The sequence below is a fragment of the Hyla sarda genome, chromosome 12 (assembly GCF_029499605.1).
Source record: "Hyla sarda isolate aHylSar1 chromosome 12, aHylSar1.hap1, whole genome shotgun sequence".
Lineage (NCBI taxonomy): Eukaryota > Metazoa > Chordata > Amphibia > Anura > Hylidae > Hyla > Hyla sarda.
In genome coordinates, this window is record NC_079200.1 from 67,179,470 (window position 1) to 67,197,184 (window position 17,715).

Consider the following 17,715-nt stretch of genomic DNA (forward strand, 5'->3'; position numbering starts at 1 on the left):
GAGCCAGAACTTGGAGTCCAATATTGTACTCTATAGCAGTGGTCTCCAACCTGCGGACCTCCAGATGTTGCAGAACTACAACTCCCAGCATGCCCGGACAGCCAACGGCTGTCCGGGCATGCTGGGAGTTGTAGTTTTGCAACATTTGGAGGTCCACAGGTTGGAGACCACTGCTCTATAGTGTGCAACTATTACAGTCAGGTCAGGTAGTTTCTAAACAGCTGGGGTCACACCAATTTACAGGTTTATGCCATTGAGGGGACTAAATGAAAGGTTGTGCTCTAGGATGTTATGGCCTAGTCCCAGGTAGGGAACTGCTCCAAGATGGCAACCCACAAAAGAAAGGTCACTGCCACATTCAAGTCTATGGAAATCGCATCTATTCTTGCAGATCTACAGATGGCATTGCCCAAGCAAGGTTATAGAACTTAGAGGGGGCATGATTGGAGCAATCCTGAGCTGCTATAATGGGGCACACAATGGCCATGACTAGTAAGCGACACTGACCCTAAATGGCATTTCCTTAGTCACGTGTTCCTTGGTCCACCCACGTGGTTTTGATTCCCCTCTCCCACCCCCTCAGACAGCTCCTCCTTCCAAGCCGCTGACACATGGGCGGGGCTATTAGAATGATCTAGCCGCTTCATCCAATAGTTTTCAGCTATCTGGGCGTGTCATCTGTCTAAACCCAACCCACATCTTCAAGCCACATCCAGTGGGCGGGGAATAGCTGTCAGTACGGATCGTCTGTGGGCGCGGCCTCTCCGCACTGTCTGATTCTGTAGACACCACGCCCCTTGCCGGCTGCCCCGCCCTATCTCCGCCCCCAGCGCCGTCTGACAGTGTCGGGAACGCGCAGCAGAGACAGACACCGACTGACCGGAGACTGGACACAGGTACGGGGCGTACGGCACCGGGGCTCGGCTGAGAGCAGCATCTATAGCGTCGCCGGGAGCATTGTATAGAGGCTTCCGGGATGGGGGGGAAGGGCGAGACTGCTGGGGTGGGCGCTGTGTCCGGCCGCCGTGGGTCCCCCCCGCTGTTATCGGGACAATATCACACATATGTACCGGGGGGAGGATCGGTGCCGCTGTGTATAGGCATAGAAAGAATCATATATACCATAGACGTGTGAACTTGAGGTGTATGTGTGTTTTATATATATATATATATATATATATATATATATATATATATATATATATAGTGTTTATATGTGTGTGTGTATATATAGTGTTTATATGTGTGTGTGTGTGTGTGTATATATTGTGTTTATATGTGTGTGTGTGTATATATTGTGTTTATATGTGTGTGTGTGTATATATTGTGTTTATATGTGTGTGTGTGTATATAGTGTGTTTATATATGTGTGTATGTAGATATATATATAGTGTGTGTATAATATATGTATAGTGTCTTTATATGTGTGTGTGTGTGTGTATATATATATATATATATATATATATATATATATATATATTGTATATGTGTATCAGGTTTAACGTTTGTGTAACTTGTATGATATGTATTTATTGCACTATAGATCAGTGTTTCCCAACCAGAGTGTGCCTCCAGCTGTTGCAAAACTACAACTCCCAGCATGGCCGGACAGCCTTCGGCTGTCCGGGCATGCTGGGAGTTGTAGTTTTGCAACAGCTGGAGGCACCCTCAGGTTGGGAAACCCTGCTGTACACTACAGAATCCTATGGGCTCTGCTGCAGTAGAGATGTGTTGGTCATTGCGTTGCGTGCACTGGTCACCTGCCCTCCACTCCATGACTATCCCGAGAGCAGGTGTCTGTACCTATGGAGAATGCTCTGGCTTCTAGCTGAAGATGCAGCAGAGCTCAGTTTGTCACTTACAGATTTTATTTTGATGTGGTGTTCAGATCCAATCGGAGCGATGGCCGATTCAGCTCTGCACAACCTATAGGTCAGTGTTCTCTAAACTCTGTTGAAAAAACTCCCATCGTGCCATGACGGCCGAAGACATGATGGGAGTTGTAGTTCTGCAACAAGCAGAGCAGCCACAGGTTGGGAAACACTGATCTATAGAGTTACACTGTGGGTGGGGGCTTTTTTTTTGCCTGGGGACCCTCGGTGTGATATAACCTATTTACATGTTTCCGGGTGGGTGTCCTGCGTGCGGAGGTGTTGATGAGTGGGATGTAAATATTTAGGGGGTGCCGGTTACTTTTGATGAATGAATGGTTGTGTGAGCGATTGGGGTTATTTTGTTAGGGAAATTTTTTTTGTTTTGAATAACCCGGCCTGGAATAGTTTGAGAAGTGACACATCCAGCGTTAGTGTTTCCCAACCCTGGTGCCTCCAGCTGTTGCAAAACTACAACGCCCAGCATGCCCGGACAGCCTTTGGCTGTCCGGGCATGCTGGGAGTTGTAGTTTTGCAACAGCTGGAGTCGCCCGGGTTGGGAAACCTTGCTCTACAGTGTGTGCGTTCACTAGCACGTACATAGCGTGGAGAAGTGACCCTATATTTTGCGCCAGGTATAAACAGTTGGGACATTTGTATGATACAAAGTAGCAACAGGCACCAAATAGAAAGTTTGTTGCTCAATCTGACAAAAAATATATAAAAAAATATATAAAAAAAATAAATAAATAAAAAAATTAAAAACCACCAGGGCCGTTTTATACACTAAGGGAATTACATTGTGAGCGATTGCCTAATACAGTGTTCCCCAACCTGTGGCACTTCAGCTGTTGTCGAACTACAACTACCAACATGCCCTGATGACCTTTATGATGGGAGGTGTCGTTTTGCAACCACAGTTTTGGGACCACTGATCCAATAAATGCCTGTCTTTATGAGCGGGAAAAGGTTGGCAGTTATAGGGGGTACATGTTTGCCCCCCTCAGCAGCGCCTTTCGGATTAGGCAGATTATCGTCAGTGGACAGATTATGGGCATGCCTGTACAGAGAGTCCTGGGCAGGGAATATTGTAATCCATACGTGAGTGCCCAGCGCCCGGTACCATGCCACTAGAGCTGGGGATATAACAATACTGAGCTTTGGTAGCAGCAACAAATATATAAATTGGGAAAGATCCAGGGTGGGCGCCACCTGTGCCCTCATAAGCTGCAGTGCCGAACTTTGTGAGCGTCTATTTTTGGGGCGTTGGGGAAGGTGTTACCTTCCTAGGGCAGGGCACTGAATGCTGCGCTTTGTACAGAGGTGGTTGCGTGCCAGGGACAGAACCTCCTCCCTTTTTTCCCTTCCTCTTTACCCCCACCCCCCTCCCTTGCTGCCCCCCCTCTTTACTTTCACCTTTTCCCTTGTTTCCTCTTTTGTCTCTGTGTCTTCCTTACCCTACCCTTCCTCCCTTCCCTCCTCCTTCCTGTAACCTCCAAAAGGGGAATCTGCGGAGCTGTGCTGCAACTGCACGCTGTCCCCCAGGGCTGCGGAGGGAGAGGGGGGGTATCTTAGCTACAGCCAACTTAGAGAAAACAGGCTAAGCCGCTGCCTTACCTGAGCCTGCAGAAACAACACAGGTGTCTGGGGGGGCTGCAGGTGGGGGCTTTATTACAGAACAGCCAGTGGGGGGGGCAGCAAGTGTGACGTCTACTGACTCCAGTGCTGACTAGAGGGTATGGCCACTTACATGTGGACACAGTGGGGGGGGGGGGGGGGGATTTATCAAAACCTGCCCAGAGGAAAAGTTGTGGAGTTGCCCATAGCAACCAATCAGATCGCTTCTTTCATTTTAAAAGAGGCCTGTGAAAAATGAAAGAAGCGATCTGATTGGTTGCTTTGGGCAACTCAGCAACTTTTCCTCCAGGCAGGTTTTAATAAATCTCCCCCAATGACTGTACCAGCCTGGGACCTCCTCAGTTTTAGTGGGAGTTGTCAGAAGATAGCGTCACAAGGTACGTCGGCCAAAAAGACAAGGGAGAGCGCTCCATAGCGTAATACCGCAGGTGCAGGGTCCAGAAGGTAAAATAGGAAATACCCTTACCGAATGCGGTTGTGTAAGCTCACACACAACAGTGGTCAGCGTGGGTGAGAGACAGGGTCCAGCCTGCAGCCTTCCCCTCCGAGCAAGACAATGGTAAAGAAAAGACTTCTGGAGGTGATGGGATTTATTAATGGCGCTGGTCAGGAGTAGACACGTCAGGTAGGTAAGAGAATGACTTTATTCAAACAATGCAACGCGTTTCACCGCAGGTGCGGCTTCATCAGGCTTCATCATGCCTGATGAAGCCGCACCTGCGGTGAAACGCATTGCATTGTTTCAATAAACTCATTCTCTTACCTACCTGACGTGTCTACTCCTGACCAGCGCCATTGAATCCCATCACCTCCAGAAGTCTTTTCTTTGCCAAGGTACATCGGCCGGCATTCATCATTGTAGGTATAAGTGAAGCATTTATCATTGTAGGTGTAAGTGAAGCATTTATCATTGTAGGTGTAAGTGAAGCATTTATCATTGTAGGTGTAAGTGAAGCATTTATCATTGTAGGTGTAAGTGAAGCATTTATCATTGTAGGTGTAAGTGAAGCATTTATCATTGTAGGTGTAAGTGAAGCATTTATCATTGTAGGTGTAAGTGAAGCATTTATCATTGTAGGTGTAAGTGAAGCATTTATCATTGTAGGTGTAAGTCAAGCATTTATCATTGTAGGTGTAAGTCAAGCATTTATCATTGTAGGTGTAAGTCAAGCATTTATCATTGTAGGTGTAAGTGAAGCATTTATCATTGTAGGTGTAAGTGAAGCATTTATCATTGTAGGTGTAAGTGAAGCATTTATCATTGTAGGTGTAAGTGAAGCATTTATCATTGTAGGTGTAAGTGAAGCATTTATCATTGTAGGTGTAAGTGAAGCATTCATCATTGTAGGTGTAAGTGAAGCATTCATCATTGTAGGTGTAAGTGAAGCATTCATCATTGTAGGTGTAAGTGAAGCATTTATCATTGTAGGTGTAAGTGAAGCATTTATCATTGTAGGTGTAAGTCAAGCATTTTTCATTGTAGGTGTAAGTGAAGCATTCATCATTGTAGGTGTACGTGAAGCATTTTTCTACACCTTTGTGTGTGCTGGTAATGTGGAGGAGAACCACATTTATGAAATGGTCGCAGAGCATTTCATACATTTTGTGCAGGTCACATTTTCTGAAATTTCTCTCTTCACATACACCGTAAAGGTACGTTCACACGAGCGGATTTTCACAGCGTATTTCGCTGCGGATCCACTGGTGAAGGCCCGCTCAATGCTGTCTTTACATGTGCCTGCTCGTAGCGGCAATACGCCACTACAAGCAGACACACTGCGATGTGCGAGTCACCGTATACTCGCACATCGCGGGAGCTCTCTGCCTAACTCAGAGCAGGGAGAGTGGCCGCGCACATCGCTGCAGTGTGTCTGTTGGTAGCGGCGTATTGCCGCTACAAGCAGGCATATGTAAAGACAGCATAGAGCGGGCCTTCACCAGCGGATCTGCTGCGAAATACGCTGCAAAAATCCGCTTGTGTGAACGTACCCTTTAGCTAAGTCTGGGCTGGTGTAGTTTTAGAGATTTTTCAGTGGCTTTGCGCCTTTTTTAGCACCTTTTCACAAAAAGGCGCAGTTCATAAAACCCTTCCATATCATGTGTATTGCCAAAATCAGTGGATTGCAACTCAAAATCAGCAGAAATGTGTAAACCAAAAGGCGCAAATAAACCCTGCTCGCGCCTTTTCTAGATACAAAAAACAGTCTAAAGACAATGATAAATGTCGGCCATAGTCTCCATCCTAAATAATATGGTGCAAGTCAGATTGCCATGGACCACTAAACAAGCATTGAAGGCAATGGCCCCTACAAAATCCCAGTGTATCTAAGGGGTTGGGGCACATTATCAAGTGCACTGGATACTTTACCTAACTTCCTCATGTGCTCCGTATGAAGCTAAAAGTATAGGCAGGCAACTTGAGATGATCACCCAAATTCTCACCAAACATCATAGCAATTGTCCCACAACCTCCCCCATAGAGAAACCTCGGGGCTGCACATTCGCAGGGTGTCCTAGTTTATTTTGGGAACGTTGGGAAGTCAATTCAGTGTTCCCTCAACTTACAATGGCCTCAACATACAATAGTTTCAACATACAATGGTCTTTTCTGGACCATCGTAACTTGAAACCAGACTCAACATACAATGTACAGACAGTCCAGATCTGTGAAATGTGTCACAACTGGAGGAACTGACCAATCAGAATGGACATTCACTGGTAAATCACCTGTATTAGTGAAGCATATGCACTGACTGTCTGGTAGTGCCCCCTACAGTACAGGGAGGTATTACATGTTCTGTACTACTCTTTACCTGTGCCAGGGTTAGCTGCTCCTTTAGGACACCATGTAAGGGCGGCTCCATTTGGGACACTGTGTGTACTGTATAGGACCCTAAAGAAGCTCCTGTCCTCTACATAAACCATTGTTTCCCAACCAGGGTGCCTCCAGCTGTTGCAAAACTACAACTCCCAGCATGCCCGGACAGCCAACGGCTGTCCGGGCATGCTGGGAGTTGTAGTTTTGCAACAGCTGGGGGCACCCTGGTTGGGAAATGCTGACATGGACAGTGATTACAGCTCTCAGCAGATCTTTCTTACTTTTATATATAAGGACTTGCTTTATCTATATTAGTTATCTACTTATTTTTGTTTAATCTTCACTTTTTCCTATTTTTGGATGACATTTTGGTGGCTTCAGAACCAATTACCAGGTTTCCATAGAGTTCTGGTCTCAACATACAATGGATTCAACATACAATGGCCGTCCTGGAACCAATTAATATTGTAACTTGAGGGACCACTGTATAGTGTCATGTCTTATCACTTATAGCAGTGTTTCCCAACCAGGGTGCCTCCAGATGTTGCAAAACTACACCTCCCAGCATGCCTGGACAGATTTGCAACATCTGGAGGCACCCTGGTTGGGAAACACTGACTTATATAAAAAAAAAAAAAAAAAATAAACTACAACTCTTTGGGTCTACTGCTTTAGTGTATTTGGTTGTAAAGCAGTGCAGATGGTCACATGACCTCCATTTGACTTTATGCCTTATCTTTAGGGCTTTGTTTTGCATATGCCCCAATCCTTACCCGGCATAGTGCTTTCCTGGGTGTGGTGGGCGCTGGCTGCAGAACCCATAGTGATTGTCCTGGCATCTGTCAGCACTAGGAGGGAGTATCGGGACCCTTCTATCAATACCATCACTTTGCAGATGCTTTGAAACAACCCCCTACCCTGAATTTTGCAGCATGCGTGTGGTCACTGCCATATCTGTGGTCGGTGGATGAGTCTGGGTAAAGAGGCATTTTTGGAATTCCACTGAATAACGCCTGACACACTTAGAGGGTAAAACCAGGGCTCTGAATGGCCATTTTGCTCCCCTCTCCGGGGCACACTTTGGGGGGTTTGCAGGATTGTATAAACATTGGGGTCATAGACATAGCTTAAACATGGATTGTTATTGGCCTCCATATCCCATTAAAGGGGTACTCTGGTGGAAAACTATTTATTTTAAATCAACTGGTGCCAGAAAGTTGTACACATCTGTAAATTACTTCTATTTAAAAATCTTAATCCTTCCAGTGCTTATCAGCTTCTGTATGCTACACAGGAAGTTCTTTTCTTTTTAAATTTCCTTTCTGTCTGACCACAGTGCTCTCTGCTGACACCTCTGTCCATGTCAGGGACTGTCCAGAGCAGGAACAAATCCCAATAACAAACCTCTCCTGCTCTGGACAGTTCCTGACATGGACAGAGGTGTCAGCAGAGAGCAATATAAATATAAAATAAAATAACTTCCTGTGGAGCATACAGCAGCTGATAAGTACTGGAAGGATTAAGATTTTTTAAATAGAAGTAATTTAAAAATCTGTTTAACTTTCTGGCACCAGTTGATTTAATATAAATTGTTTTCTACCGGAGCACCCCTTTAATGGGATATGGAGGCCAATAATAATCCATGTTTTAAGCTATGTCTATGACCCCAATGTTTATACAATCCTGCAAACCCCCCCCACCCCCCAAAGTGGCACCAATTGATTTAAAATGAATTGTTTTCCACCGGAGTACTCCTTTAAGTCATGGAGGTAAGCAGCAAGCACACAATTTACCCCACATCAGCTCCTGTCTATAGTCATATCAGCCCCATAACTATTAGGTTGTTGGCAGAAATGTAAAGGGCGTGTAGACTTCTGAAACCACGCTCAAGTGCATTAAAAAGTAATAAAATAAGGGGTTTTCTCATGATCGCAACCCTTATCTATAGGTACTATTAGCACCTTATTGTGGGGGTCCTTTTAAAGGGGTACTCCGGCGAAAACCTTTTTTCTTTTAAATCAACTGGTGGCAGAAAGTTAAACATATTTGTAAATTACTTCTATTAAAAAATCTTAATCCTTCCTGTACTTATTAGCTGCTGAATACTACAGAGGAAATTCTTTTCTTTTTGGAATGCTCTCTGATGACATCACGAGCACTGTTCTCTCTGCTGACGTTATTATAATAATAATAACGCTTTATTTATTGTTGTCCTTAGTGAGATTTGAACCCAAGTCCCCAGCACTGCAAGGCAGAAGTGCTAACCACTGAGCCACCATGCTGCCCTTAGCATACATCTGCTATGCACGGTTGCTAAAATGTACAGAGATGTCTGCAGGGAGCACTGTGCTCGTGAGGTCATCAGTGTTCCAAAAAGAAAGGAATTTCCTCTGTAGCATTCAGCAGCTAATAAGTACTGGAAGGATTAAGATTTTTTAATAGAAGTAGTTTACAAATATGTTTCACTTTCTGCCACCAGTTGATTTAAAAGAAGAAAGGTTTTCACCGGAGTACCCCTTTAAGCCTTGATGCGCAGCAATTCAGGGAGTGGCTCCTGTTTGGTGGACTTTAGCTGTCCTTGTATTACAAATCTAAATGGCCGCCATATAAGGGTCTATTCACACGGCAGAATTTCCGCTATTGGAATTCTGCCTCAAATTAAAGCCCATAGACTTCTATGGGATTGCGCACTCCCGTGCACACTTCTGAATTTCCGCTTGCGGAAATTCAGAAGTGTGCACGGGAGTGCGCAATCCCATAGGATTACATAGGTTTGCATTAGAGCTGTGTACACAAACTCCTAATCTACAACCGTATTGTGTATACAGCTCCTATGCAGTGTAATGTGAGTAGAAGCAGTGGATTGCCTTATATAAAGGGTTTGTCAGTCGGCTATCACCATGTAGGTATGTAAGTCTGCATTGGAGCTGTATACACAAAACAGAAGTTTAATTATCGAGATTATTTGGATTGGATATTTTCCTTATTTCCCAGTATTATCTGTGTATTTTACCAGTGTGGTCTCTGGCGCTCCGTACTCTATCAGCATTGAATCCCTCCATCCCCTCCCCCACCCCTCTGCACGATGCCCCTCACCACCCAGCAGACTGGACCTAGACAGAACATCTTATCGGAGTGGAGATGTGCACTGGGATAGGTGATCTATTCTCGGTGTGAGCGGATGGGCTATTGCCGGTTTATAGATCCGAAGAGCCTCGTACGGAGGATGATGGATTAAGTGAATTGCGGTTTGTGAGCGGAGAGGAAAGTGGGCCACTTGCTCCGTGTGGGGTGGATATCTGGGGCACTTTGTTCTCTGATACTTTCTCTGTGCCTGTAATTTTCTTGCTCTGATTCCCGGTTACATTCACTATATTTGCTTAAAGGGACACAAACACTGCAAAGGTATCTTTATACATTAGAAATAAAAAATAAATAAAAGGGAACATGTCACTGGGTGAGAGAATACCCTGAGGCATAGGTGCACTGGTGCTTAGTAAACAGCCATCTTAAGTGCCAATATTATATACTGTATATACCTCATGTCCTGTGAGCTGCCTCAGCCAATCAGGTGCGAGGAGCGATCACCCACTAAAAATACTGACCTAGAGAGGGACAGCCACCATCTTCTTCTCCCTGACAGACCAGATCAAAAGAGCTGGCAGGGCATCTGAAAATGTGAAAAAAATGCATGGCCTGAATGTGACGTCAACCCCTAGTCCTTATTCACTAAATGCCTTCACTGGAAATACCTTTTTAAGATAATCTGTAATCTGATGTTTACTGAAGAGTTGAATGTTTTATAGTGCTCTCGGATATCAGTCTTGTCAGGTTGGGGAGAGAGAGCGAGACAAGGGGGTCTGGAGGAGGAATCTGGAGGAGGAATCTAGAGGGGTCTGGAGGAGGAGGAACCTAGAGGAGCAAGAGGGGTCTGGAGGAGGAGGAACCTAGGGGAGCAAGAGGGGTCTGGAGGAGGAGGAACCTAGGGGAGCAAGAGGGGTCTGGAGGAGGAGCAATCTAGGGGAGCAAGTGGGGTCTGGTGGAGGAGCAATCTAGGGGAGCAAGAGGGGTCTGGAGGAGGAGCAATCTAGGGGAGCAAGAGGGGTCTGGAGGAGGAGCAATCTAGGGGAGCAAGAGGGGTCTGGTGGAGGAGCAATCTAGGGGAGCAAGAGGGGTCTGGTGGAGGAGCAATCTAGGGGAGCAAGAGGGGTCTGGTGGAGGAGCAATCTAGGGGAGCAAGAGGGGTCTGGTGGTGGAGCAATCTAGGGGAGCAAGAGGGGTCTGGTGGAGGAGCAATCTCGGGGAGCAAGAGGGGTCTGGTGGAGGAGCAATCTCGGGGAGCAAGAGGGGTCTGGTGGAGGAGCAATCTAGGGGAGCAAGAGGGGTCTGGTGGAGGAGCAATCTAGGGGAGCAAGAGGGGTCTGGTGGAGGAGCAATCTAGGGGAGCAAGAGGGGTCTGGTGGAGGAGCAATCTAGGGGAGCAAGAGGGGTCTGGTGGAGGAGCAATCTAGGGGAGCAAGAGGGGTCTGGTGGAGGAGCAATCTAGGGGAGCAAGAGGGGTCTGGTGGAGGAGCAATCTAGGGGAGCAAGAGGGGCCTGGAAAGGGGTTTTAAGACGTACTAGTGGGGTCTGAAGTAGACGGGTGTCTGGAGGGGTGGATAGTGACGTTTTCAGGAAAGTCTGGAGAGGGATACATAGGGGTCTGCAGGTTGACTAGTTGGGTTCAGAGGAGGAAGGGTGGGCTTAGTGTCTTGAGATGATGTGATATCTGGAGGAAGCTCAGAGCAGTTGGAAGGAGGAAAGGGTGGGGGGGGGATTGAAGGGCAGAGGGGTCTGGAGAAGGATACAGAGGGGTCTGATAGTGTACTAGTGGAGTTTGGAGGAGGAAGGTGAGCTAGGGGTCTGGAGTTTGGCCAGTGTGATCTGGATAGGTCTGCTGGAGGGTGGGGCAGAGGAGTCTGGTTGCAGCTTTCTCTAGTCTTCTCATTGAAAATGTGTGATCAGCTGAGTGAGCATGTGCATCTGAATGGGGTAAGTTGGGGTGGGGGGGGGATAGCTGTTAGCTGAACATGTGGACAGCTTTATCAGGTGTATGGTCCCTTTTTAGGTTAACTCATTCTGCTGGGCTTGCATATTAAGAAAAATCTCTATAAGGGAGAAGTCTGCCATATTGGTTAAGATGTGCCCATGTGGAATTCCTGCTCTGAGATTGGATGTTTCTCCTGATGATGTCACTTACTGATATTTACCATTATTTCCAGGGATTTTGAGACCTTCGCCTCGGTGTGTGGGGCATCATGCCATCAGCTTCTTTGACTCTCGGTCACTGTCAAGATTACTGAGGAACCCTGAGACTATCTTGACGCTTGGTGAGTTTATGGCTGTGGTTTATAACTTGTGACTGTTGTGAAACTACAACTCCTATCAGGGCACTCTTGTAGTTTTACAACAGCAGGAGAGCCGCCGATTCAGGTTCAATACTCTGCGGAGCCTAACTAGTACTGCCGGCTATCGGGAGAGGCTGGGAGATGTAGTTTCTCAACAGCTGGGAAGCCACAGGGTACAAACCATTGGTCTATGGTAACCCTATGGTTGCCAGATCATAATGAGAGTTGTAGTTTTGCAACAGATTGGGGGACACCATTCAATAAGGACATATATATTCCTGGGATAAACCAGGTAGACATCTCACCATTGTTTGGTGCAGTGTTTCCCAACTAGGGTGCCTCGGCTGTTGCAAAACTACATCTCACAGCATGCTCGGACAGCCGAAGGCTGTCCGGGCATGCTGGGAGATGTAGTTTTGCAACAGCTGGAGGCACTCTAGTTGGGAAACCCTGGTTCGGTGTAACATCTTGGCACCCCTATACCAGCATAGCACTACCCCCACTCCCATTGCATTTATAAGTTTTGCTATCCAGCTTGGCTCCTGGTGTTAGATCTATCACCTTCCTGCCTACACTTCTAATAATAGTGCAAATATCACCACACCATCAGTGTAAAGCATTTCCACTGAAAACCCTGGTGCAGGGCATGCGGCTTGTGACGCCTCGGTCTGCAGGATCAGAGGTGTGAAAACCACAGTTACTCATTTTGTGAGTGGTGTCCAACGCGTTCTGCACCTGTAACGCTTGTGACCTCATCATCGTGGGTGTCGCTGACAGGGTTTTATGTATAGGAGGGGTCCCAACATTGCCTTTTACTAAGGTGGGTAGTTGCTACTAAGCCTACGTGCTGCCATGTTGTAGATTTCCTTTCCACATAGGGGGAGATTTATCAAAACCTGTCCAGAGGAAAAGTTGCTGAGTTGCCCATAGCAACCAATCAGATCGCTTCTTTCATTTTTCAGAGGCCTTTTCCAAAATGATTGGTTGCTACGGGCAACTCAGCAACTTTTCCTCTGGACAGGTTTTGATAAATCTCCCCTATAGAGTTGATGTTTAGTCCTGGCATAGGTGGACTACAACCCATGAGGATAGGGGATCCTTAGATCAACATTACCCTTAAAGGGGTACTCTCGTGGAAAACTTTTTTTATTTTTTTATTTATTTTTTTAAATCAACTGGTGCCAGAAAGTTTAAACAGATTTGTAAATCACTTCTATTAAAAAAATCTTAATCCTTCCACCAGTACTTTTTAGGGGCTGTATACTAAAGAGAAATCCAAAAAAGAAATGCATTTCCTCTGATGTCATGACCACATTGCTCTCTGCTGACCTCTGCTGTCCATTTCAGGAACTGTCCAGAACGGGAGAAAATCCCCATAGCAAACATATGCTGCTCTGGACAGTTCCAAAAATGGACAGCAGAGGTCAGCAGAGAGCACTGTGGTCAAGACATCAGAGGAAATACATTTCTTTTTTGGATTTCTCTTTAGTATACAGCCCCTAAAAAGTACTGGAAGGATTAAGATTTTTTAATAGAAGTGATTTACAAATCTGTTTAACTTACTGGCACCAGTTGATTTAAATAAATAAATAAAAAAAAAAAAAGTTTTCCACGGGAGTACCCCTTTTAAATATGGAGTCAGTCAGTCTCCTCTGTCTGTTTCATCCCTTTCTTAGACTCTCCTCTCTCTGCTCTGGGATTGACACTAATCTCTGGGATTATTTAGACCAGGATTTCACCGCCCAAAGCAAACCCCAATAGGGTGTGGGTGGTAGGGGGGTTGGGGAGGGGGGAGTGACCCCTTTGATGTTCTCTAATGTGGAATGTCCTCAGATGTTTTATCCAGCTTCTCTAGCTCTTTTTGATCTTCAAGGGGGTGAAAGAAGAATTGCACTCATACACCAGAAACCATCCCTCAGCACACCTTCATTTTAACCTGTGACTTTCCACTTGACATGGCATGCTGAGACTTGTAGTGCACTGACTGAGAAAGTTAATGTCTTGGGATCAGGATACAATGCCAGAGCCGCAGTCAATACTGACTCTGAATTAATATTTCTGCTCTCTCTTTACAGTTTTGAGGGGACCTTAAACCAAAGACGTCCACAAATGAATAACCGTAAAGAGGATATGGAGATTCCGTCCCACTACAGGCAACTTCTTCATGAGCTGAACGAGCAGCGGCAACATGGAATCCTCTGTGACGTTTGCGTCATTGTGGAGGGAAAAGTCTTCAAAGCGCACAAGAACGTCCTGCTGGGTAGCAGCCGGTACTTCAAGACCCTTTACTGTCAAGTACAGAAGACGTCCGAACAGACTACGGTCACCCAGCTGGACATTGTTACGGCCCAGGGCTTTAAAGCCATCATAGACTTCATGTACTCGGCTCACCTTGCACTAACCAGTAAGAATGTCATCGAGGTCATGTCCGCTGCCAGCTACCTCCAGATGACGGACATTGTCCAGGCCTGCCACAGCTTTATCAAGGCTGCTTTGGACATAAGCATAAAATCTGAGACTTCTGATGAGCTTGTAGACTATGACATGGGTGCCCCCTCCAGCAGTGCTGAGGCCCTGCTGTCTGCCGTGGTGGCCGGGCGTAGTATTTCACCATGGCTGGCCAGAAGGACGAGCCCAGCCAACTCATCAGGAGACTCTGCAATCGCCAGCTGTCATGAAGGTGGCAGCAGTTATGGCAAGGAGGACACCGAACAGAAGGTGGACAGTCAGGATGAGGTGTCTTCTGTGTGGCCAGGAGACGTGTGCTATGGACCAATGCGGATCAAGGAGGAGCAGGTCTCCCCAACTCATTATATAGGAGTCAACAAAGGGGACCCAGGAAACATTTACATAGAGCAAGGGGACGGCTGGCAGCACTCAGGGCGCAGGAAGAACCGCAAGAATAAAGAGACTGTTAGACATATCACACAACAGATGGTTGAGAACTGCAGAACGGGGTCACCGGAGCCGTCCTTCATCTCCAGCACACAATGGCAGTACAGCAACCAGGACAATTCTGGTAAGTTCTGCTTTGAATGCCTGTGGGTCTCCCATTTGCATATATATATATATATATATATATATATATATATATATATATATATTCCCATTTGTTCCGTTTCTGCTTTGCTTGTCCTTTTTGTCAGATTCGTAATACTTTTGTTTCTGGAAAAGTTGGGTTACAAGTGCTTCCATTAAAGCTCTCTAAGGATTTAGTTTCAATGTTTGATGGGGGGGGGTGCAAGTAAATGGGAGGTGCTTCAGTACCTGACACAAATGCCTCTATGGATGAGCTGTCATGGCCCATTCAGGGTGCTTAATACAGGGGCCCCTACCAGTCAAACAATCACAATAGGTCATCAGTTTTTAACTCCTCCAGAATTGTTGTATAGGTATTGTTTGTAAGATCTCTGCTTTCCTTCCTTGAATGAAAACCTTTTTTGCTTGCACCATCCCAGAAGTAAACTGCTGAAACAAGTACAGGTCACTTGTTACAAGACAACCCTAGACAGGTTTTCTAAGAATAAGTTATCCCTTGTTCACAGCACAGGGGATGAGTATTATGAGTGCCACCGAATAGAAGAATGATGGACCCTTTGCCCCTGAGTGAATGTAGTGGCTTTACTTATGCTCTAGAGTCTTCGGAACATTGCTGAGTGCTCAAAACTGCAATGTTAAGAAGCCCCATAGACAGTGAATAGACAAGGTTGAGCATATGCGCTGCCACTTCATTTTTCTAAGGGACCGGATGGGTGGAGGTCCCAGCAGTCAGACCCCCACCAATCAGCTAGTTCTCCCTATTCTGTTGAGGGGATGACTTCTAGCTTAGGGGCAACACCTTTTAAGCTGTAAAGTATATTGGAGGATTGCAGAACTAAAAATGCATTTGGTAATTGTTCCTGCATGATGGGTTATGGCTGATAATCGGTTATGTGGCGTTACGGGAGCGTTTGGTTCTCTGGCTGTTATCCTGCTGTTGTTGCGTGGTTATCTGGTTACACCTTCTTTGCCAGGCAGCAGCTCATTAGTAACTGTTACTAAGTATTTCTGGACACTGAGGATCCGCTTGTGGACGGCACGCAGCGTTCAGCCCCCAGGTCACAACGACCTTGCAGCTCTCGGCCTATCTGTTTCCATGGAGATCCAGAAGCCACGGCCAGCGTGTTCAGTTTCAGACATATCCGCAAGGCTGGTTAGTAAAGTTCTTTTTCAGAATCTTGTTAGGATAATGCTGAGAAATCCTAGGATTATGCAGTTAACCAAGGGGATCGGCAGGAGGACTAGAAGATTGGGTGTCCTCTGTGCCCTCCACATATCGCCCGACCTCCCTCACCCTCATTATACCAAACAAAGAAGCGTAAATGAGACGTACGCGTCTGGAGACTGATCCGTCCCCAATTACTGTCAGTCAGGATGCCCGGCTCCAGGCCCTAATCCCTTTACGTATGCACCTCTTCGTCCAGGAAGGCTTATTAGTGATTTTCTGGTGATGGGCCCACTGTCCTAACATGTCTTGTCACCAACACCAGGGGAGGACATTTACTGCTAGATCTTGGGTGGTCAGGAATGGTGAGCAATCGGGATCGGCCACGCTTGTAGTTGCTGCTAAATATACAGAACCCTTGTTGTATCACAGACCCCTTAATGACAAGCTGATAGCAACTGCTTTTGTACCTCCCACATTTATTAGACGGAGGGGACGTCTTCACGAAAATTAAGAATTGCCTGGTGCCTCTATAGCACTAATAGGCAACCATAGATATTCCAATTGTGGTTTGACAAATGGAATTGACCACCCCAAAGCATTCTATTACATTGTTGAATGAGAACTGCCCAAGTGGCTGCAATAGGGCCCGTAAAAAGAGGGTGTTCATGCTACTGCATTGTAATGGATGATAAGAACCTGCACAGTCATATGGTTTCTGCAGGTGCTACAATAGTAAAGGGAGTTAAATATGTATGGTCCTGGGTGGTTAGTAGCATGTTGGTAATAAATGGGCACAATTGCACCATAACTCTACAGAGACATATATCTTGGATCAGTGTTCAGTTTTTGGTTGTGGTGGCATGATGGGAGTTGGTTTTGCATCCACTGGTGAGGCAAAAGTTTGGGAACACAGTCTTACATAGTAATCTCTCTATTTTTATGAATATTCAGAAGAGGGTCATATGATCTCATATTCACTGCTGGGCAACAGTAAACGTGATTGTTTAATGTCCATACTGAGCACAGCCACAAGCCTCGCCCCACAGACTACTTCAGAAACAGATACACCTCTCAAACTTGGCTGCCTCCAATCATGGAACCAAAAAAAGGAAGAGGAGTCAGTTGAGCGAATATATGGTGAAATGACTTTCCTAATAATAATGGTGAACACAGCGCTGTGTGCCTTTAACAAGGAAGGATACGATTTCTCTCGGGACTTTAGACCCTTTTTAGAAAATCATTAAAAAGTCATTGAGTTGGAGGCTGAGCCTATTAAATCTGGTGAGATTAGAGGAGCTGTCTGGCCTAAGGCTTTTTACGTTTCACTACCTCCAGCAAATCCTCCCGGCAACTGATTTGTTGAGAGCAATTATCCGGTGTGTGGGAGGTGGGAGACGATGTGACTCGGCCAGCACTGTCAGGGTGGAGTTCCTGTTTGTTTTTTTTGGTTTCTAGTAATTACTTTTTTTTTTTTTTTTTAATGTTCTGGGCATGGCTTCCTTTTTGTTGCCGCCTTAAAGTTCAGGGCCATTCATAAAGTATAGAGGAAAACATGACCGACTGGGTAATACCACTGAGCCAACTGGTGTGTTGATTGGGGAAAGGGATTACTGGTGGCAACATTGTGTTAAAAAAAAAAAAAATCTTGCACTTGTATGGCCAGCCAATCACCTATCTGCATATCTGTGCTCTTGTATGGCGATCTCATCACCCATCTGCAGGTTCACGTATGGCTGTCTCCTTACCAGTCTACAGGTTCTTGCTCTTGTATGGCCATTCCATCACTTTTCTATA

General features: G+C 45.9%; 1 protein-coding gene across 2 annotated transcripts in view; it reads left to right on the top strand.

The window, feature by feature from the left end:
* Nucleotides 1-750: 750 nt before the first annotated feature.
* The window catches only part of ZBTB46 (zinc finger and BTB domain containing 46), a 46,182-nt gene continuing 29,217 nt past the window's right edge, over nucleotides 751-17,715 (top strand). For both annotated transcript variants that reach the window (XM_056548426.1, XM_056548425.1), the window contains exons 1-3: nucleotides 751-896; nucleotides 11,589-11,696; nucleotides 13,790-14,733. In XM_056548426.1, the coding sequence (XP_056404401.1) occupies nucleotides 13,824-14,733 (910 nt within the window). In that variant the 5' untranslated portion in view covers nucleotides 751-896; nucleotides 11,589-11,696; nucleotides 13,790-13,823. The remainder of the gene's footprint in view (nucleotides 897-11,588; nucleotides 11,697-13,789; nucleotides 14,734-17,715) is intronic.